Source organism: Hydra vulgaris, chromosome 01, assembly GCF_038396675.1.
Source record: "Hydra vulgaris chromosome 01, alternate assembly HydraT2T_AEP".
NCBI lineage: Eukaryota > Metazoa > Cnidaria > Hydrozoa > Anthoathecata > Hydridae > Hydra > Hydra vulgaris.
This window is the reverse complement of record NC_088920.1, coordinates 31,333,995-31,357,500: the sequence shown is the minus strand read 5'-3', so window position 1 is coordinate 31,357,500 and position 23,506 is coordinate 31,333,995. Positions and strand designations below refer to the sequence as shown.

At 25.6% G+C, this 23,506-nt stretch overlaps 1 protein-coding gene across 3 annotated transcripts in view; it reads left to right on the top strand.

The window, feature by feature from the left end:
- LOC136075282 (uncharacterized) overlaps nucleotides 1–20,673 on the top strand; it is a 27,146-nt gene extending 6,473 nt beyond the window's left edge. For 2 of the 3 annotated variants that reach the window (XM_065787906.1, XM_065787907.1), the window contains exons 2-5: nucleotides 3,911–4,065; nucleotides 12,096–12,329; nucleotides 13,470–13,782; nucleotides 19,645–20,673. In XM_065787906.1, the coding sequence (XP_065643978.1) occupies nucleotides 3,934–4,065; nucleotides 12,096–12,329; nucleotides 13,470–13,782; nucleotides 19,645–20,303 (1,338 nt within the window). In that variant the 5' untranslated portion in view covers nucleotides 3,911–3,933 and the 3' untranslated portion in view covers nucleotides 20,304–20,673. The remainder of the gene's footprint in view (nucleotides 1–3,910; nucleotides 4,066–12,095; nucleotides 12,330–13,469; nucleotides 13,783–19,644) is intronic. The other variant, XM_065787908.1, reaches the window with a different exon arrangement.
- Nucleotides 20,674–23,506: the final 2,833 nt, after the last annotated feature.

Sequence of the window (23,506 nt, the reverse complement as noted above, 5' to 3'; positions counted from 1 at the left end):
TAAAATTTAAACTTACAATTCTAAAGACCAGTATTTTTTTAACATAAAATAGGTAAGCACTTTTCTTGATGACTTCAATTTTTTGCTTCTTCTCTTTCTATTATATGTAGCATTAGTAAAAATAAATTATACTTTCATTTTATTTTAAATGCTCTGCATTTTACATATACTTCTGCTAACTTTGTTGAGTAATTGAGATACTCAAAGTGTTAAATTTTAAGAAGTTGGGTGATAACTTAGACGGCTGAGTGCAGGGCCGGAACGACTGTGTCAAGTCGGGGAAGAAGAAAAGGCATGCTATACGGGTTTTCCTAACTGAAGAAAAAAAAATTATACCCACAAAGTTTTCGAGTTTGTCGACTAAAGATAAATTATAAAACTCTTAATTTGTCGCTTGCATCTAAAATAGGTCCCAATTGCCCAACTAATGGTATATTTAACTGAATAAATGAAATAGTATTTATAAGACTAGTTAAACAAGATTAGAGGGAAATGAAAAGGGAGAAGATTACACCCCACACCCCTCTTTTGCGCCGGCCTTAGTTGAGTGTACAGTTTTAAACTCATTCACACGCAGAGCTTGTGTTTTTGCTAATCAAGAACTTAGTTTGTTATAAAAGACTCTCAATTAGGCTGTTATAGCTATTTTACAACGTATTCTTTGTATATAAAAGTAACGTATAAAACCTTTGCATAAAAATTAACTTTAAATATGCAAATAATTTAAACAGTTATTAGACTAGTTAAATAAGATTAGAGAGAAATGAAGAGGGTTAAGAATTTTTTATCTTGAGCCAATAATAAAACAGTTACAGAAAACCAATGGTCTTCTGCAAGGCAAGAAATCGCTCTACATTGTTACAAATATTTTGTAAACCTTTTTATACTATCAATAAACTCATATTTATAATCTTTTTATTATTCTTAGTTTAATGTCAGCTTTGATAGCATAAAAATGAAGAGTTCAAGAAAAATTAAAAAAAAAAATACCTATAATAAACATTTTACTTGGGTACACATAAATATGTTGGCAAATGATTAACTATGTTGGATATCTAGTTCAAGTGCGTATAAATAAACACTGTAATATTAAGAACTTTCCTATCTGTTCTTCTTTTTTATTATTTATAAATATAAATTCAGGTTTTTATAGTTTAAGTTATAAGGTTTCGTAGTTATTTCAAGTCGTTCAATACATGAAAAAAGTCATTTTTGAAGTAACTGTTTTATTTTAAGCCAATAATAATAACAACTCAGTCCGCAGTTAACAATATATTTATATCAATAATATTGATCTTAAATTACGTTACCTGTAATATCATAATACGTTTTTGAGGTCAGTATAATATCAAAATAAAATTACATAAATATTTAAAGTTGAGTTGAATTTTACTATCATAACATAAACAACTTATAATATCAAAACTGATTTCATCTTGAATTCCGAATGTGATTTTATACTCTAATAAGTTCATGGTATCACAATTTATTATTACAAACTCTTAAAATCATATCTCATCTTGATTTATCATTTCGTGGTCTACATAAACTAAACAGCCTGATTTGTTGCGTTTTTCCTTAAAAATTAAGAGGCCAGTTTTTTTACTGCTTTTGTATAAAAACTTGAGTACTTGTTATGGTTAAGAATGGTGTTTGCTCTATATATGTTTCACTCTTATTTTATCAAAACGGCTAAATATTAGTTAGATTTTCTTTAAGTAATTACTTTATGTTTTCCTGGATTTTTTCTTATTGATTGCCCGCTTTAGTTTATTGTAACACAGAAAACTGAAATAGGCTTTTAGATAGCTATATTAGCGTATAAAAACATGCTGCTAAAAATAACCTTAGATGTTGCTAAAACTACCAACAACTGTCCATTGGAAATAGTTTTAAAGGTTTGTAATTTTAAAGTTATTATAACTGCAGTTATAAGGAAAAAAGTGTAAATTTTTCTTAGGAGTATTTACACTGCACGACTATGTTTTGGAATGTAAATAGTTTATCAGGCTATATGTTTCAAACATGCTGCAAATAAAATGCAGCAAATTAATTAGAGTAGGCCAAGAAACACCATGAATACCAACTGTTGCACACCAACTGTTTTTAAGCCAATAGCTGTTAATAAAATTCTTAATTTTTCATTGGCTTATAAAGGCTAAGACAATGAAAATTTATTTTTTTGTCTAAATGGTTTTGCATTGGTGAAAATTATAAATTAACAAATTGCAGTATGTTAGAAAAATTATCGTAAAAAATATTTGTATTGAGCGACTGTCTGCAATTTTGGGGATTTTGGTATTTGCCTGGTTTTGTGGGTATTTGCAAAAAACAACGTAATATCAAAATGGTAAATAATTTTGCAAAGACTGAGAAAGTAATCTTTTATAAAGAAGTTATTTTTGTTTTTACGATTTTAGGGCTTCAGAAATTAATTCTTTCATTTTGAAATCCTCATTAAAATGTTTGCATAAAAGTTGAAATTTTGAAAAAAAAAAAGAAATCAAATGAGTGTATTACAACTAGCGTATCATTAATGCACCAATGTGAATTTTTTATTAAGAGCAGTTGTTACCAATAACCATTCTTTTAATGTTAGTGCATTTTCAGAATTTGATAAAGCATATACTGGAGATGGAAAGCTATTTATTTATCATCAAATTTGCAAAACTATTATTTAAATCATACTTATAATTTGATATACTCTGTTTTATAAAAAATCTACGAAACAAATTGTTGGATGCAAGAAAATGTAGCTTTTACTCTTTTTGCATAAGAGAATAAGTTACTGCTAATTACATTGCAGGAAATGTATTTATTAAAGTGTACTAAAAAAATAATTACTAAACAGGAACTAGAAAAATCAAGAGAAGAAGTTGATTAGTCACTTGGAAACCAGAATACCAGTCTTGGAAGTAATAAACAAGTTTTTAACCTTAAACAATAAACAAGTTATCAACCTTGAACTGACCCAGAAAAAAAGTTTTATAAAATTTCTATAAACTTATGAATCATATGGCCTATAGAAATTTCATAGAACTCCTTCAAATTTCTATAGAATCTATGTTTTAAAATTCCTCTTAAAATTTTTTTTTTTACTCTTTTTTATAGAAAAAAGTTTCTATAAAAACTAATAGACATTTTATAAAAATTCAATAGAATTTCTATAAACCATAAAATTCAAAATTTATAGAAACTCAAATAATACAAATAAAACAATAATAGTGCAAACAGGACTTTTAATCATAACAAGAAATCAAGATTTTATACATGAGCCGTAAAAAATCTGGCCCCCTTATTTTTTAGGGAAATGGCAACAAATCAGAGGCCGCGTAATTTAAGTAAGCAATCATCATTATCATAAGACTATTAATAACAAACACATGACTTTATTTTTTACTTAAGTATATATAAAACTTTTATTGAATAAAAGGTATATTATAAATAATCTAAAACCTAAAAGGATCGAATAAAACCTAAAAGGATCGAACTCCTGAAATAACCAAAAACAAGACATAAAAATAGATTTATTGGTGTTTATTATTTACTTTAAGTTTAAATTTTAACATTTAGACAAAAATTTAGGCTGTTCGTTGAACTAATTTAAAAATGTTTATACGTAAACAATTTTAAACTATTTCAAAAAAAGAAATTTAAAAAATACTATAAATGCTACAAACAAAATTTTTTTTCTGGTATTTTTTATATCTATAAATATATTATTTCTATATAAGTTATGTTAAAAAATAGGAAACTCTAACCGAGAGCAAAACAAAAGAAAAAGCTTTTAAGAAATAACAGCTGGTAATAAGTTTTTTAAAACTATCAATCTTGAACAAATTAAAAATAATTTCTTTTATATTACATGTAGCTTCATCACGAATTTATTTTTTTATGAAATCTTATATAGCAAATTGTAATCAATACTTGAATATGGCTGAACAGCTGGAAAGTGACAGTCTCCTATCTCATCAGAAAGAAAGAACAGCAACAACATTGTTAACTGTTTCCATTGCATCATTATTATCCGTCTCTTTTGGCTTATTTTTTCTATACCCAAGTCAGGTAAGCTTTTTTCTATTTTATAAGATATACTTATTACCGTGTGACCTTAGTGAAACGTATTATAAAAAAGTCTTTTTAGTAAACTGGTTTTTTAAGGTAACTTTTTAATGCGTTGTTAAAATAATCTTAGTTGAGTAAATTGACAAAACTTACATTTCAGAGTTTTTATAACGACTTCGTTATGTTTTTAATAAAGTGTTTGATATAAAATGCTAAATTACTTTTCATTGATTGTGAAGCTATTGTTTTCAGAGTTAAGGTTCTGAAAAATTTATTTTTTAATTATAAAGATGCCATTATAACATCAAAATATTGTTTGCTGCCATTGTGCTGCATAAAATTTAATAAAACATTTGTAGTTTATTGACACTTTTGATAATTGTTGCTATTATTTTTTGTTGAGATATTTTTCACTTTTTAGTGTTTTTTTATTTTTATTTTTTATAAATTTTAGTATTTTACCGTCTAAAAATTTTACAATAACTAAATTTATTTTACAATTTTTACCTTAATAACAACAGGACTTCTCGAAGATCATGAGGATCTTGTCATGAAACCCTCTATAAATATGGTTAATTTCAAATAAAAATAAAATTTCTGTAGTGAAATAAAAGTACACCTTTATGCAAAAACATTTAAAAACCAAGATAAAATGTTAAAAAGGCAAGATAATATGTTAAACCAAAAAATATACAAAATCGAACAACAACAAACAAATAAACAAAAAAATAACAATTAAAAATAAATCAAGGTGTTTTCAAATAAAAACATAATTATTTTAAGTTTTTGTTTAATGAAGCAAAAGTCACTTCAGTAGAAAAATCAGAATTTAGTAAGACTATTTTGTTCCAGAGATATTGACCTCGATGAGAAATAAAAAACTGGTCTTTGCTTTACGACAAAAAAGGGGCAATAAAATTGTTCTTAATTCGAAGAATATATTTGTTTTTAGGATTCATACAATTAAGAATTCGTTATACATTTGGCAACAAATTTTCTCTACGTTAACACACAAGGCATAATATATTACTAACATTTAGTTGCGATACATTTGAAATATTCATTTCTTCATAAAGTTGTTTAGTTTGAAAAAACCGATTTTTAAAACTTATTGCGCGAGAGACATGTTTCTGATGAAGGTAAAGAGGTTTTAGCTTTTGCTCTATGAGTGTTTCCTCATATAACATTCGCGTAGTTTGTATGACAATGTATAAATGAATAATATAATTGTGTTAACTGGTGCTTACCCAATGCATTTCTTGCTTTATAGAGAATTTCAATGCATTTAGCAATTTTATTGGAGGTATTATCAATATGATTTCTCTAAGATAGATTTTCATCAATATATACTCCGAGAATCTAAGTAACTTTTTCTCTTTTTATTATTATATTATCAACTAAAAGGTCTGACATGATATGAGACAGTTCCTGCATATTTGAAGGTGGATAAAAAAGTGACCATTTAGTTTTTTCTATATTTAGTGACAATATATTTTGCTTAAACCAAACAGAAACTTTTTTTAATTCATTGGTCATATTAGTAAAAAACATATTTTTGTTATAAATACTTGCATTTTGTGGATATCTCCAATAATATTCGATGATGTATGTTGATGCGCGGACAATATTATTGCAAAATAATAAAAACAGCAAAGCAGATTAATTTTCTTCATCTGGTCAACGCCTGACATCAATTCGGACATAAAAAACTGTCAAATATCTCAAGTTATATATCTTGTTTCTCGATACCCAAATGATCTTAGTGAAGTCCAGTTTATTGATGACTTCCACCACTTTTCGTATGTTTGACGCCATCTATAGACAAATGATCGGCCCAAATTGATTTGAAAGAAACTTTCCTCAGATATGCATCTGTATTTGCATTTTTCTATAGGAATTTAGATATGCATTTGTATTTGTATCTTTCTCAGAAATGCATCTGTGTATATATATATATATATATATATATATACATATATATATATATATAAATATATATATATACATACATATATATATATATATATATATATATATATATATATATATATATATATATATATATATATGTATATATATATATATATATATATATATATATACATATATATATATATATATTTATATTTATATATTTTCTTATTTACTCCTAGTCGACGCTTACGGGGACATAATTTTTTGTTTCCGTTTTGTAGCTTATTTTTTAACTTTTTTGTACTATTTTTTTTATATTATTACAATATTTTTAATTTTTATTTTATATCTATTTTTTTTTATACATATTTAAATTTATTATTTTATTATAAAAATAAAATTTTTATAGTGATATTTATTGTCTTTATTTGTTTATTATATATTATATTTCATTTTAGTTTTGATCTATTTACAAAGACGATTAATTACAGTATTATAACAATATTTAAACCTTGTCGTAACTCTAACCCTAAGCCTAATCTTGATGCTAACCCAAACCAATCCCCCAGTTGATGAAACAGCTCTCTCTTGCTAGTCAGGCTATTTGATAGTCAATGTATGTACTTTTTGTTCTCTATTAAAGTTGCTTACGGTGACATTTTGTTTACAAAAAAACGATTCTTACAGCAACAAAATTATAACGGGTACACTAAAACTCCCCATAATGTGATGTTAAGATTTGTTTTTCTGTAATCTGTCCCCGTTAGTCATAATATAGGTGTATATATATATACATACATATATATATATATATATATATATATATATATATATATATATATATATATATATATATATATATATATATATATATATATATATATATATATATATATATATATATGTATGTATATATACATATGTATGCATATATAAATATACACTTATAGTATCACTTACGGGGACAGATTTTACAAAAAAACGAACACTTACGGGGACATTAGCATTATCGGGGACGTTTTAAAGCTTGGGGTTACAGAAAGGTTTAAATATGGTTATATTAATATAATAATTGTTTTTGTAAATAGAAGCAAATAAAAGTAACAAAAATAAATATAGAAAACATATTTTTATAATAAAAAAGTAAATTCAAATTTGTATAAATAGAAATAAAAATATAATGAAAATTAAAAAATAGTTATATTTATGATAAAAATAGTGTAGGAAAAGTAAAAAGAAGTACATAACAAAAATAAAAAAAAAATGTTCCCGTAAACGCCGACTAAGAGTATATATATACATATATATATATATATATATATATATATATATATATATATATATATATATATATATATATATATATATATATATATATATATATATATATATATATATATATATATATATATATATATATATATATATATATATATATATATATATATATATATATATATATATATATATATATATATATATATATATATATATATATATATATATATATATATATATATATATATATATATATATATATATATATATATATATATATATATATATATATATATATATATATATATATGTCATTGGAATAAACGCTCCTTATTTTTGAAGATTAAAAGGCAATGTTTTCCATGTGCTTTGGGCGTATTCTGTGATCAGTAAAAAACAAAATTTAACTTACTTGCTCAAGTTTTAGACCACGTTCAACGGCTCAAAAATTAAATTTTTGCCCCAAAAAGTTTTATTATGACAAGTTAAACGCCTTTAAATAATTTTTGTTCTGGTTTTTGTTTAAACGAATAGAGACATCTGTGTTATCAATTAAAACAATAATTCAACAAATTAGAGACTGTTATGACAGCTTTTGGTGTTGTTTTGTAAAAATTTTATGCGTTAAATATGTAATGAAAATTAAAAAATAGTTATCCTTATGATAAAAATAGTATAAGAAAAGTAAAAAGAAGTTAAATATTGATTTGGTTTCTCAAAAAACCTGGTTTTCACGTAACATTAGACTTAATAGTTAGCTATCGGCAGCAAAAAAAATATTTAATTAGGAATACTTTTCCTATTATGTTTTGCGTAGGTATGAACATATGTGGATTTAAGAAGCTTTTTTTTCTACATTTATAAAAAAATTACTACTTCTTTAATTTATATTTTTAAATCATGTTTTAAAAATAAAATTTTTTATCAATTAACTAAACATAAATTTATGAAATTAGATATCTTTTTTCAATTCAACAACCACATAAAGAATGCAATAATTACATAACACATTTCAATGAGTTTTTGACAACATGTCTTTAGTATTGACTGAATATTTTAAAAATTGAAAGCATCAAACGTTGATTTAATTCCTCATCTTGGAACATGTGCGTAAAGTCTTGGATAAGCTTTACTTAGTTACTCAGACAAGTTAACTTTCCTATGAATTTTTTTAGGACTCGATATTCTGAAAAATTATTCCAATAAATATTTTAAATGTTAAAAAAATGTAATAAATTAAATCATTCAAAAGAAATATTTACCTTGAGCTAACTTGCATCCATTCTGTTTTTATTGCAGATAGTTTTAACTGTTGAATAAAAATCCAACTTTGAGGTCCAGCCAATTACCATAACCTTTGAATTTTCTTTATGTTGATGTTTGGAAAAAGTGGCTTTCCCAATGACATAAATAATCTTGAAGGTTTAGGGTATAAAAATAGTTTTTTGGCTATTTTTTCTTTTGTGTTTGTCTTTTCTCTTGTCAAGCGTTTCATCGCATATAGCAAGTACAACTTTTTTTTCTGTAAGAAACCATAAATAATTTCTAAAGCATTTAATTGCTGCAGTATACGTTTTCTTATAAAAGCACTTGTGTTGTTTCAAAACTAATTAAAATCTGGAATAGAAGTTCAATTCCAATAGTAGCTTACCAGTATATTAAAACTGTCGTTGACTCAATGCAACCAAGTGTTTCACTTACACCTTGTAGCTTTTTACTTGATGTTAGTCTAGCATTGCTAGAATATATTTTTGGTTTTGACTGTTGTTTTCTTTTACAGGAGTAATTTCGTAATTTTTTTTAAATTTACAAAACATATTTTATTATTGGGCATCAAATGTGTCTATATATTCCCAATTTTACCAGGTTTAGGTAAAAGTGTTCACCAGGTAATAGTTTACCTGGTGAGCATATTTTTTTTTTGCATTGTAATAATATAAAGATATGATGGCTCAAGGTTAAGTCAATCTTTTTTTTGAGTGAAAATAATGACATGGTTTCTTAAAGAATTCAAATCAAAAAAATGTTTATAAATTTAATAACGTTTAGATTAATTTAGATTGCGTAATACACCATTAATTAAACAGTGAATAAAGTAAAGCCATTTTTTTAAAATCAAATAACTCGATTATTCTTATGATGCTTTGGACCCTGATGCCGTATGCATTATCATTTGAACCGATCTCTTGAGATCGGTTAGAAATGAGGTGCTCTGTAATAAGACCATAGAGAAATCTTCAGGCAACTAAAAAAATTTAAAAAAAGTATTATGGTTTGTGTTTTAAATTGTTATTTTTGCGTTTGCAGAGTGAAGAATAAATATTGTCAGCTCTTAAACATGCCATGGAAAACCTAAATCTAAGCAGAAATTTTTTCGTCAAGTCAATAATGTATGACAATAAATATGCAAGCTATATGTATTGCTTAATCAGAAAAGCAAATTATTTAATACATAAAGTTATAATACATAAAAAATGTTGGATTTTAAGTTAGTTAGACTTTATGAATCGGTTTTTTTAAGTTTTGATTTTGTACTTCATGGCTGATGATAGCCAATGTGAAACTTTAAACTCCATAAAAGTTTTTTCTTTCTAAATTTTAAGTTTAAGGCGCTTGGTTTTTGAAAATGTACATTTCCTAAATATTGAGCACTCTGCTATGATCAAGAGTTTAGTGTTTTTAAAACTAAATCAAACATTAACAATATTGTTGGTATACAAGGCAAACCAACTCCAAAAGTCCAAAAACATCATTCTAATACAATGAATAAATAAGTTATTGCGTAATAGTTAAAATAATAAATTTTTGTGTAATAGCTGAAACAAAAAATCTTAAAAACTCATGAATAATTGATTTATTAAATTTGTTTAGTATATCAAACAATGAAGAAATTAAAATACTAAATAGTGGTTTGATTAACTCCATACTGCCAAAAACCATACTGAATAGTTGATTTCTCCTGTATACCAACGATATATACATATGTACATATATATATATATATGTACATATATATATATATATATATATATATATATATATATATATATATATATATATATATATATATATATATATATATATATATATATATATAGAGTTGTGGCCAAAAGTCTGTTGTATGCTTAAATATAATTGCATTTTGAGTCATTTTGCTGTTTTAAGTTTGTTGAAAGCCTAGAATCGAACCAAAAAGCTGTTGATTTTATTGATTGAACTAACTGAGATAATCTCTTATTTTAAAAAATGAAATAATTTCATTTCTTCTTTGTTTATGTTGTGTTCTTTGTTTACTTTACATCAATAGTTTTATACCAAAAAAGGAACTTTCAACTAAAAAACGTGATCAGATTGTGGCATTAATTGACTCGGGTTAAACACAAGCAGCTGTGGCACAGCATTTTATTGTTTCCCAGCAAGCTATTTCATTGACAATGAAATGTTGGCGAGAGACAGGTGATGTGAAATCAAATCATCCTCTGGCGTAGCACGTCAACTGCCACACAGAGTTAGTGCAAGAACCATTTGACGACGTTTAAGCGATAATTTTAATCTAAAAGCATACCGACCTGCACGAAAATCGCTTTTATCGAAGAAGAACGTTCATAATAGATTACTTTTTTGCAGGAAATTCAAACATTACACTAGTGAAATTTGGAATGAAATAATGTTTAGTAATGAAAGTAACATAAAATTGTTTTCTGCAGCACCAAGATATGTTCGCCGTCATGCCAATAAAAGATTTGATTCAAGGTTTTGCATACGAATTGTTAAACATTCAGCATACTTGATGGTATGGGGCAGCTTCTCAGCGTCCGGCCGAGGCTCCCTTTACTTTCTTCCTCAAAATATCACTATGAATGCAAAGAAATATATTACAATACTGGATGAAAAGCTTTTGACATTTATGCAGACTCACAATTGCAAACTCTTTATGCAAGACGGTGCTCCCTGTCATCAAGTAGCTTTAGTGAAAAACTGGCTTCGGGATCATGGGGTTAAGGTACTAGGTCCCTGGCCGGGGCAGAGCCCAGACCTTAACCCCATCGAAAACTTGTGGCATATAATAAAAATAAAAATTGATGAAGAAAAACCATCAATTTTAAATGATCTTCGTGCCATTATTACACTTGTGTGGTGCACAGACATAACCATTGATATTTGTAAAAATCTCGTAAATTCTATGCCTGCATGAATTGCTGAAGTAATTAAGAATAAAGGACAGTGTAGCAGATATTAGTGATATGTAAAACTGAACTATATTACTGTTGTATAGTTTTAAACAATGTTTTGATTAACTGTGAGATGTGTTAGAGACACTGTGTCCATTTAAACTTTGAGTTTGAGGAAAAAACACAAGTACAACAGACTTTTGGCCACAACTGTATATATATATATATATATATATATATATATATATATATATATATATATATATATATATATATATATATATATATATATATATATATATATATATATATATGTATATATATAAATAAATAGGTAGGTGAAACAATATATAAATATATATAGATATATATATATATATATATATATATATGCATATATATATATATATATATATATATATATATATATATATATATATAAACTCATTTAAAAATTAAAACTTTTATTATCTTACATAATATATAAAGAAGCTTTTATATACTGGTTTTACAACGAAAATGCATTACTCATGTTTTTTTATGTATAAAACTTAAAAAACAAGTTGAGGGTTTTTTAAAATTTATCTTTAAGATTATTTGAAAATTAATGTTAATCCTTTTTTTTTGTGTTTTGATAATTTTCAAATGTTTTACTTCATAATTTAGATTTTATTTGGGATTGCTGCATCGATTGGAAGTTTATTTTCAGGGATTTGTATTGATAAGATCGGAAGAAAATCAACTATACTTATGATCTCAACCATCTACCTTTTTGGATATGTCGTGCTAATTTTTGGCAGTCCAAAAATACAGAACTCGGCAAACTTTGCAAATTTGTTTACTTACTTTGGTTGTGTCTCTTGTGGTATTGGATTTGGCATGACTTCTCTTGCAGTACCTGTAAGTTTTATACTTTGCATATATTAGTCGTTAAAACCAAAAATAATTAAAAGTCATATTTACTTCTTTTTAAATTTTGTTAAAAGATTTTACTTCTTCTTCTTTAGATACTATTAAACTCTAAATGCATAAACACGGACTCTGGTATACACTTTGGATACAACTGCCTTTGCTATAATTTTCAATAATTTGTTTTTTTGCGTTTATAATAACTCTTAATAATTGTTTTTTCCTAATATAAATGATAAGGATTATATCATATTCTAGATGATTACAAATAAGAAATATTGTTAATATTTAGAAGATTTAAACATTGAGAACGTTATAATAATTATAAACGTAATAACTTTACAATAACGTTATAAAAAGTTATAATAGAAGTTAAAATAAATGTTATAATAAAACATTAAAACATTAAATATATATGTCTTGAATTGTTATATTATAAACAATTCAAGAAATATATTTGCTTCATTAACTTTATTAACGCAATTTCGAATGAAATTTAAGTTCAAAATATATCCGTAGCTTTTTTAAAATCTTTTTTTACAACTAAATGTAGAGCTTCAAACTATTGTTTTTCATAAATGTCATACTGAAAACTTTGACAAAATAAGTTTTCAGACACAGGTTTAAACAACTTTATAATGTTGCCAAATACCAATAATCTAGTGGATACTAATATAAGAAAGTTTCTAATAGAAATCAGAAATAATAAAAGTTCAAGAACTAAGCATTTTGGAAAATAATTTCGGATTTATTATTTTGCCTCAGACATTTAAGTCCTGTTAATGATCTTTCAGATAATACAATCTAACTTTACACGCTTTGTTTTGTCCTGTAAGCTTTTATTTCTAGAAACAGAAAACTTTTATCTCTAGAAACGTTTGATTATATGCATATATGTATATATATATATATATATATATATATATATATATATATATATATATATATATATATATATATACATATATATATATATATATATATATATATATATATATATATTTATATATATATATATATTTATATATATATATAAATATATATATATATATATATATATATATATATATATATATATATATATATATATATATATATATATATATTATATTATCGTTCTATATAATTTAGGTTTATATTGCTGAAGTGTCATCACCACGTTTACGCGGGACAATGGGTGCTATAACTCATTATGCAATTGTTCTAGGAATATTTGTGTCTTACTTGACTGCAGATGCAAATAACGGGAACATAAATACTTGCTTTTCTGCTTTAATTGGATTAGCTCTGATTCTGTTCAGCTTTTTAATAGTTTTCATGCCAGATTCGCCGAGATGGCTATTGGCCAATAATCAACGAGAAAAAGCATTTAAAAGTCTGTTTTGGTTACTTGGTATCGAATCTGATGCTGAAGATGAATGCAATCAAATCGAAATAAATATAGGTTATAAATTGATTTAAATTGCATAAATAATTTAAAAATTTTCTTCCCATCAGATAAAACTATGTTTTTTAAACGTTTTTTTAGACGTATAATTAACTCCTATAAAGATATCTTTATATAGAGCTAAACGAAACTCTGAAATTATGTTTTAAAAAGAGGTTTTAAATGCTTAGAAAAGACGTCTTCTACACTAAATATGATTACGTCTTTATAACGTTTTTCAGACGTTTTAACTAGCTGTTTGAGGTGTGTTTGCTTGATATCTGAAATAAAACGTTTTGTAAAGTGTAAAGTTTAAAAGTATTCTTTTAAATAACTCAATGTAACATAAAGTCATTTAAAGGAATTGAAACCATAAAAACGTAGAAGTATTTTTAGGTTTAAGTTTTATTATTAAAATAATATTTTCAAAAATAAAAAAACAATCTTAAATATGTGGGTCCATTTTTTAACTTGTTATCTAAAATTTTTGGGATTGATTTTTGATTGTAAATAATATAAGTGAACAACTGAGTTTTATTGGAGTTAAAATATACAAGTCACCGCTAGACCCAAATTGTTACAGAAATGAGATCATATTCAAGTTTAGAAATATTGAAAAAATTTGAAATTGAGTTGCAAACTAATAGAACCACTTTAGATGTAAGGTTCGTAGGAAGATTATCAATGTGGATTAGAAACAAAATAGAACCAATAATAGAATCTTAAGAAATCCAGTTACTGGTAATAAAGAAGAGTTTAGGTTTTTGAGAATTACTTTATTAAAGCGGTAGAAAGTATAGTTTATTAATCTAAGTTATTTTTCTAGGTATATTATAAAAAGCAAGATAATTGAGACAATAACATGCCGAATAATTTCGGAAGCTTTAGCTATTTCAAGAGAATTAGCTCATGGCTTAGCGCTTCCATCTAATGCACAATAAAATCTTTCGTTAATTAACTCATAACGGCATGTTAAAAATTTGTTGATTAAAGGCTCAAATATTATGGTAATATTAGAGCAAATACTGATCGGACGAGATTTTGCGGTATCAAAATGTTCTCCAGAATTTTCAAAAATTGAAACCACAGATGCAATATTGCAGCCGACACAAGAACAAGATTCAATCAAGCACTAATAAAACAATTTAGAAAGAACTGAAGATTACGTAAGACTTTTTATCTGGAATATTATATGGACCATAAAAATAGAAAAGTTTAATTGAGAACTTTTGAGATGAACTACGAGGTTAAATAAATTGAGAATGTTGAAGTTCAGACATCGCATATTTTCACTGATTCATGCAACAATAAAAAGGCGCTTGTCATCATTACTGTTGAAGGAACACATTTTCAGCTTAAAAGTTCTTTGTTTTTGTTACTTATTTTTAATCAGTAAAGTTTCTATTTTACCTCAAAAAGATGGTTTCATCTTTCTCTGACTTGACTGGCGCAAAAATTCGTTTCAAAAATTTTATTGAGCCACATTGTCTCTTGTTTAGAACCATCAGTTTTCAGCTAGTCACAATATTTAGAGCTTTAGAATTAAATACTGGAAATAAGTATTAATTTTTAGATTTCAAACTAGTAAGAATTTAGAGTTTTTGCAAATATACCAGTCAACTTGTAACTTGCAATGTTTTTTGTGTGTGGCTAATGCAGAATGTTTTGCTGTTTGTTTTACAGAGTGTTTTTGTTATTGGGTTTATGTTTTGATCTGCATTTTTTTTCACCAATATGCTTTTTGTTGCATTGAGATATTAAAAGAAAAACTGGAATGGATTTATGGATTTAAGTATTTTTTTTTATTATAATATTGTTTCTGTATTTAAGTTTCTTTTTTTTTTTTTGTATTTTTTTTCTGTTTGTTATTACATTACAACTTTTATACTATAATATATACTATATAATAAAAAGAAAAATAATAAAAGTGTACATTTAAAGAATATGTTAACGAAATAATAAGAAATATATAAATTAAGTACAAAAAAAGAATGCGGATACATAAAGAATACATTGAGGTCTTGTTATGACAATCACTTATGTTAGAAGCGTCAAAACAGTTTCTTGTTAATAAAAATAGTATTTAAAGTTTTCATTAAACTAAGGTGAAAAATGGTAAGCTTCACACTAGTACCATTTTTCTTTGGATATTTTTATCTTCTTTTCAGTATGTTACGAATGTCTTTTGAAATTTTTCTGAAAACTTATATTTTTTTCAGTGATTCTATAACTATCGCAAAACACTTTAAAAAATGCACTATTGACTAGATCTAGTCTATCATTTTTTTTTTTTTTTTTGAATTATTTTTATCGTCATATGATAAATACCTCCCGTTTGGCATTTTGTAAAAGTTCTTCTTTGACTCTCATAATGCAGCTTTTATCAATTTTAGCCTTTGTTTTGGGTAAAAAGGTTATTTTAAAAAACAATACTTGTCACTTACACACCTTAGACGCCTAAAATTTGGTTTACTTTTTCGTTAAAATATCAGTAATAAAAATAGAAGGCATGTCATTTAGCAGTAAATGCTTATTAAAATAAAGGTGGAAAAGAACACATTTCATTTTATCAATATTTAGAGATTTATTTGTTTTGAGTTTATTTGTCTAGAATCAGAGATTTTAATTAGTTCATTTTTCGTGTTTTCAAAAAGAAAATTTATCTTATTGAGAAATAAAAACTGAAGAGTTTTATCTGCAAAGATAATAATTATGAAACTTATGGCTCTTTAAAAATCATTGATTTAAATAACAAATAGTAAAGGATCTCAATATCAATCCCTCGGGTACTCCACATGTTATATCAAGCAAATTTATTTGCCAACTTAAATCAAGGTAGACAAATTGCATGGGATTATTTTAATAATTTGTAATCAGTTTCAAACACCACCAGTTAATCCAAAAAGTTTAAACTTGTTTATCAGAATTTCATGTTCTATGGTATCAAATTCTTTTGCTTAATCTGTGAAAACTCTTAAAGTATATTGAGAATTTTCAAACGATTTAGTTATACTTCTTGAAAACTGGATAACTGCATGTACCCTCAAACTATTTTGTTTGAAACCATATTGATTTTTATATATGAGAAAATTATTTGTTAAGTGATTGTAAGTTCTACTATAAAAAACTCTTTAATAATATTTCGAAAAACCGTAATAAATAGATTTAGGACGGTAACTGCCTACATTTGTAAATATCCTCCTTTAAAGTTGGTATAACCTTTTATTTTTTTTTAGTTGATTAGAAAAAAGTTCTAGTCTTATGGAACATAAAAAATATTCTAAAAACATTTTTTTTTCAGACACCATAAGAATTAATAACTATGTTTACTTTGGTATCGGCTTTGTTAGGTTTGAGCGTTTTAAAGTTACATTCAAATTCATCAAAGTTAAGATGCGATGTTAGGGGAAAAGAAAAACTTTTTTTAAGTTATTAGTTGGATAAATAATTTTGGTTAGCTTTTGCCCAACAGAGATAAATATTTATTTAGCTCAGCAGCTAGCTTTTCTTGATTAAACAAGTACTCTTTGTTTATTTTTGTTTACTCTTTGTTTAATTTGATTTTGGGTAATTTGATTGATTGGATGACATTTTTGTTTTTTTACTGCCTGTAATATCTCGAAAGACTTCCTGAGTGCGTTTTGAATTTAGTCTGTATTTCTAGTACATTAATATAGCATTTATATAAACGCTATATACTTTTCTTGCTCAATGGTTTTAGTGTAACTTTTTTATATAGTTTTACTTTCAATCGATTTTGATTTTATATATTAATATATAGTTTTTGTTTAATTTTTGACAAATTTTGTAGTTCCTTGGTAATTCATGGCAATTTATTGTTTTTTGGTTTAGGTTAAATTTTAATTTTTGGCAAATTTGATTCATGTAATTTACAGAAAATTAAAAAAAAAAGTGTTGTAGACTAAATTAATGTCATTTAGATGGTTTAAATATTCCCAGTTTAGTAGAGGTAATTGTTTCTAAAACGATGTTAAAACTGCTTCTTAAAAATGAGTTTAACGTAAAATTGGTTTGTTTGTAGCAATATTTTGTTACTAGTATTTATTATAGTATTAATTAGTATTAGTATTAACAGTTTCATCAACTAAATCATTGGTTATTATATTTTTTATAAGAGTTGTCGCTTTAGAATAGAGCTGAATTCAAAAAATGCATTATAAAACATTTTCATTTTATTATTGACTTAATCAAAACAATCGAGATTTATGTCTCCTTATATGTAGCTTTTTTTTCTTGATTGCATTTTTTTTATTGTACCGTAAAATAAAAATGTACCTAAATTTTCAATTACACCTAAGGTGGCTAATAGCAACTGGTAAATAAAATGTTTATGGTGACTTTTGGTTATGATTTTAATAGTTGAAACCTCTATATTATTGTCAGAAGTACTTAAGTCCTGATAAAAAAATTGCAAATTTTCTTTTACATCAATTAGGAATACATTTCTGCGATTTTTAAATTTCTGCTCTATTTGTATCAAATTAAAACCTTGCAAATAAAAATTAGTACATCCGTTTGTCATCATTACAACACGTTTTGGTTAACAAATTACGTTGTATATATATATATATATATATATATATATATATATATATATATATATATATATATATATATATAAATATATATACATATATATATATATATATATATAAATATATATAACCATCTTGTATTCGAAAATAAATCAAATTATTGATTGTATGCATATTTAAAGTTTAATGGAATTAGGTCTCTCTTTTTAAATATGCTAAAGTAAGTTTTGAAAAATGTAAATAACATTTGGCACTTACTAATAAACGTAAGCCAAAGTTACTCTGTATTATCAAGACTTACATTGAATACTTAAGGTCCTTGTTTTTCACGATACTCGCAGATGATTCAATTAATGTAAATTTATTACTAAAAATGCAGCATTTGAACCATTACAGCATATGAAAAAGAAATCCAAAAAAGAAAAAGCAAAGAAAGACTGCGCAAAAGTATAAAAAAAACATAGAGTAGCATCACATAAAACAGGGCTTGAATGTAACTGTAACAGGTCGAAATGCTTTAAAACTGTTCTCTTGATGTTTCGAACTCTAAATGAAAATATGTGATCACGATTCTTCATAGGTCACCTTCAGGGGTCGAAAGCCTCACTATTTTTCCAAAAAAAACTAGGCAACTCTATTTTCATGAAGAGTTAAATATTACTAAGACGTTTGACCTGTTTAAAACTATGAACGGAATTGTTGAATTGTTGTATGAATGTTAGCGAAATGAATTTAACACAAATTTTATCAATTCTTTTGGATATTCTAGCACTGACACTTACTTTTTATTATTGTTATGAATAAAAAATAAATGTCAGTCCTAAAAAATTATTGTTTATTTTATTGTTATGAATAAACTATTACTAAAAAAAGAGCTGATGATGTAACTTCAAATTTATATGATGTTTTATGAAACATTTAGACAAAGACATTTGATCTGTAGAGTTATTTTGCAATTTAAGTGCTGGCCAAAATAAAAATTAATGTGTTATTAATTCGTTTAATGGATTTTCTTATTCATGAATAATAATAATAACAATAATAATAATAATAATAACAACAATAATAGTAACAATAACAATAATAATAATAATAATAACAATAATAATAATAATAATAATAATAATAATAATAATAATAATAATAATAATATATATATATATATATATATATATATATATATATAAACATGCATATATACGGACGCTTACATCTAATAATACCTTTATATAGTATTTTATATATATAATAATACCTTTTGTTTTCTATATATAAAATAATACCTTTAATAATAACTAATAATACCTTAGTTTGTTTATTTTAGCTCACCAGCATACAGCATCAATTAACGATTTTCGTTCACCTGGATTGTTTCGACCGCTTTTAATAGGAAGTACATTGTTATTCATTAATCATTTAACTATTATTGAATATATTTTTTTTTTGTTTTATCTAAATTTTAAAAACAGAAATATTAATATTAAAGCTTGCATTGTTTTGCATTTGCTATTTTCATTATTGGGATGCTATATAGTTCACAAGATCTCACGCAGACGTTTACTTCTATTTGGAAGTACAATTTTGTTTATATGGAGCATTTGTTTTTACATTTATTATTTGTCCCAGCGTAAAGTTGACGAAAGAGCATGGGTAGCCTACTTCTTTATATCTGATATAGTATTTACTTTTACATGGGGTCCATTGCCATGGATTATAGTTTCAGAGATTTTTCCACCTCGTGCTCGTGGTCTGCTTGGCGGTATTCTTAGATCGTTATTTTGGTTGGTAATTTTTCCCTTGGAAACGATGTTTACACTGGCTAATTTTGACAGTTATGTAAATTTTCTTTGCATTACAGCTATTGTATTTTTTCTAAGTATATTTTTTGTTTACTATTACTTACCAGAAACGAAAAACCTTACTTTAGAAGAAATTGAACATTATTATGCTATGAATCGTGGCTTTCGAAATTACTTATTTTAGCTAACAACATTTTATTACCGACCGAAAAGATTTTTAAACCGACCAAAAAATGATTAAATTTACTGAAGTAAAATTATTCGACTAGCCGACTTGGTAATTTGTTCATTTAACAATAGATTCATGAAAAAAATGCAACTGTTTTAAAAGAAAACTGTTAACTATATACTATGTGTATTACTAAAAGAATAGAATACATACATATATATGTATATGAGTGTGTGTCTGTGGGTGCGTGTCAGTGAGTGCTCAACTCGTAGTAATTAAAGCAATAATAAATAAATAAATGACTAAATAAATTAAATAAATATTAAATTTATGTATATGTAAATTAAATTATTATTTTTAAAATATAAATATTCACTGTTAAGAATCACTCTTAATTAGTAATATCGCAGTATTGCCAGGGGTAATACTTATAAATGTTAACTAGAACTTCTTTTTCGTAAATAGAAGCATGCTATACAAGTGGGCAGTTTTAAAAATAAAATAAAAAATACTCAAATTCTCTTCTTGACCAAATTCTTTTACTAACAATGCTTTAACTAAATGTATATACTGTTAATTATCAATAGTCTTATAGATAATAACAAATGCAAAAAAAAGTCACAGGTTAAATATCTATTTCTAACAAATATTATACTGTTAGAGCCATGGGTGTCCGAAAGGAGGAAGAAGCATGGGGGATGGTGGTTGCCTATCTCTGTATTTTCTTAATTTAGAAAACTGATCTGCGTGTCATAAAACATGTTACTACAGTACAGTTATAGTAAAAATAAATTTTTTTGATATTGCGACGGTATGAGTTGGGTAAAGTACGTTATTTAAGGACACTTTAGTCTCAATCTCAGTATACTCCATGGTTGTCATATTGATTTAAGTTAAAAGGTGCTTTTGCGTACTTTTTTTTTTCTTTTCATAACCAGATCAAATAAGAATTCAAGGTGTGTTTATTACTAATCTAATCACAAAGTGTAAACATTATAATGAATATGTCAAAAGCTAAATCAGTTCAGCATAGTATCGTGAGGCTCAACAAGGTGCTAAACACTTTGCATTAACAATAAAAAATCCAAATAAAAATATACTTGGTCAGAAAAATAATTCAGTAAAACAAAATGTTGAAGAAAACAGAAAAAAGCTGTATCCTTTTATTTGTACAAAATATAATTTGCGGAACAATTGATTTGGCACTACGTGGGAAATATATATAACAAGGAATATGTCCCAATAAAAGTGCAAGTTACATATCACACCAAATGCAGAATAATTTAACAAATTTGCCTGAACAAGTTCTGTGAGAAAACATAGTAAAAGCTGCCAACAATGCCGTTGGGTTCTCTGTAATGGTTGATAAAACAGCATGTATTTTAGGAAACAAATATTTATGACTGGAAGTGCGGTTTGTTGATACATCTAGATTCTCACTATAGTGAGGCTAGTAAAGACTAGATGTATCAACATCTCGTTGCTTACATTATATATCCATTACACTTTCCATTATATTGTCTCCATTATACGTCAGCATATATTTCAGAAACTATTTAGTTCCTGGTATATTTTATGTTTTATTGACAATGAATGAGACCTTTTATCGTTAAAATCCAAGAAGTTCCTCATGAAACATAAGTGTTTTGTGAGGAACATCTTGAATTTCCAACGCTAAAATATATGGACGTTGTCACAATATTTGATTTTATCATTCAAAATTGCAGAATATTTGGTCTTTTTAATTTAACCTACTGAGTCAAAGTTATGATGGGTGCACTATATTGGCTGGAAAAAAAACGTCTTTGTTGACTGTGCCCTTCTTTTATTATCTAGATGATGTTAAATTAATACAAAATACTATTGCAACTTTTAAAGCACTTATTGCATTTCTTTGCAAAAAAGCTAAAACGAAATCTTCTGTCACAAGTAATCCTCTTCTATGTGAGACAAGATGGACAAACAAGTTTAAAAGTATTCTTTTTTTTGTCGTAAAGTTGATGATATTTTTTTCAACTGAAAATATTTTGATTTCATGCCAAGAGAAGTACAAGGAAAGCGGCAAATTATTATTATTACTCGTTTGAAGTCCAGCATATTCATAATTTTTGTCTCCATATTATTTCGGAAAAATCAATCTTACTTGAACCAGTTACTCACTCTCTTCAAGCTGTTCCAGTTAAACTTCCAGAAGTTCTGCAACCAGTTTAGTAACTGCTCAGTGCTACAAAACTTCACATTAAGTAGTTTAGTAACTATTTCAAGGATATTTTTAAGAAAATGTACAATTGCAACAGAAGATAAATATTGCATTGATAACTCCAAGACAGTGTTAAAGACAAAGGCATCGAAGTAATCCGGGAAATATAAGTGTTAAAGAGTTCTTTAGACAAAAGATTTTCATTTCTTACTAAGGTTCTCAAATCAGCTTCTGGTAGAGTTGATTTTGTAAAGCCATTAGTGAAAAATTTACCAAAATATTAAACTTAAAAGATTAACAGCTTTAGTAAAGAACATCAGAGAAATAACAAAACTAGTTTAAATTTTGTTGGTGAACTGCGTGTTGAAAAAATTAAGACGCAAGTAGAAAAAATAAAACAAATGCAATAAATTATTTAACATACAAAAATACAAGAAAAACCTTGTCAGATAATAGTGACTTAAAAATGAAAGTTTTGACAAAAAGGATAGGAATCGAATGAATAATTTACCAACTGACGGTCATAAAAACACTAGTGATGAAAAAGATTATGAATTTGTTTGCTAAAAAAGAACGTGCGCAAATAATTGAACTCAAAATACAAACTTTGAATTCAAATAAAAACATAGTCATAGTTTTTTTATCTTATAAATAAAAATAAATGCATTGACAAGGATTACAGCAAAACGACAAGGAAAGTTTGAAATGAACTCTTTGCTAAAGCAAAGATTAATGGGCAAAATGAATACCGCAGAAGTGGTACACAACAAACTCGTTATAAATACAATTAAAAATAAGAATTCCAAGGACGCACAAAATTTAATGTTTGATTTATATTTATGCTAATTCGGTTTGATTTATGTATATTTGTACATTTTGAGTAATAATTTTGAAATTTTTTTTAATGTATTAATATATTTTCAAAAATGGGAATGAATACTCTAGTTAATAAAGATTTTGAAAATTTAATTATACAGCCTTTTTTTAAGGATATAAGCAAATTATCTAAAAAAAAGCT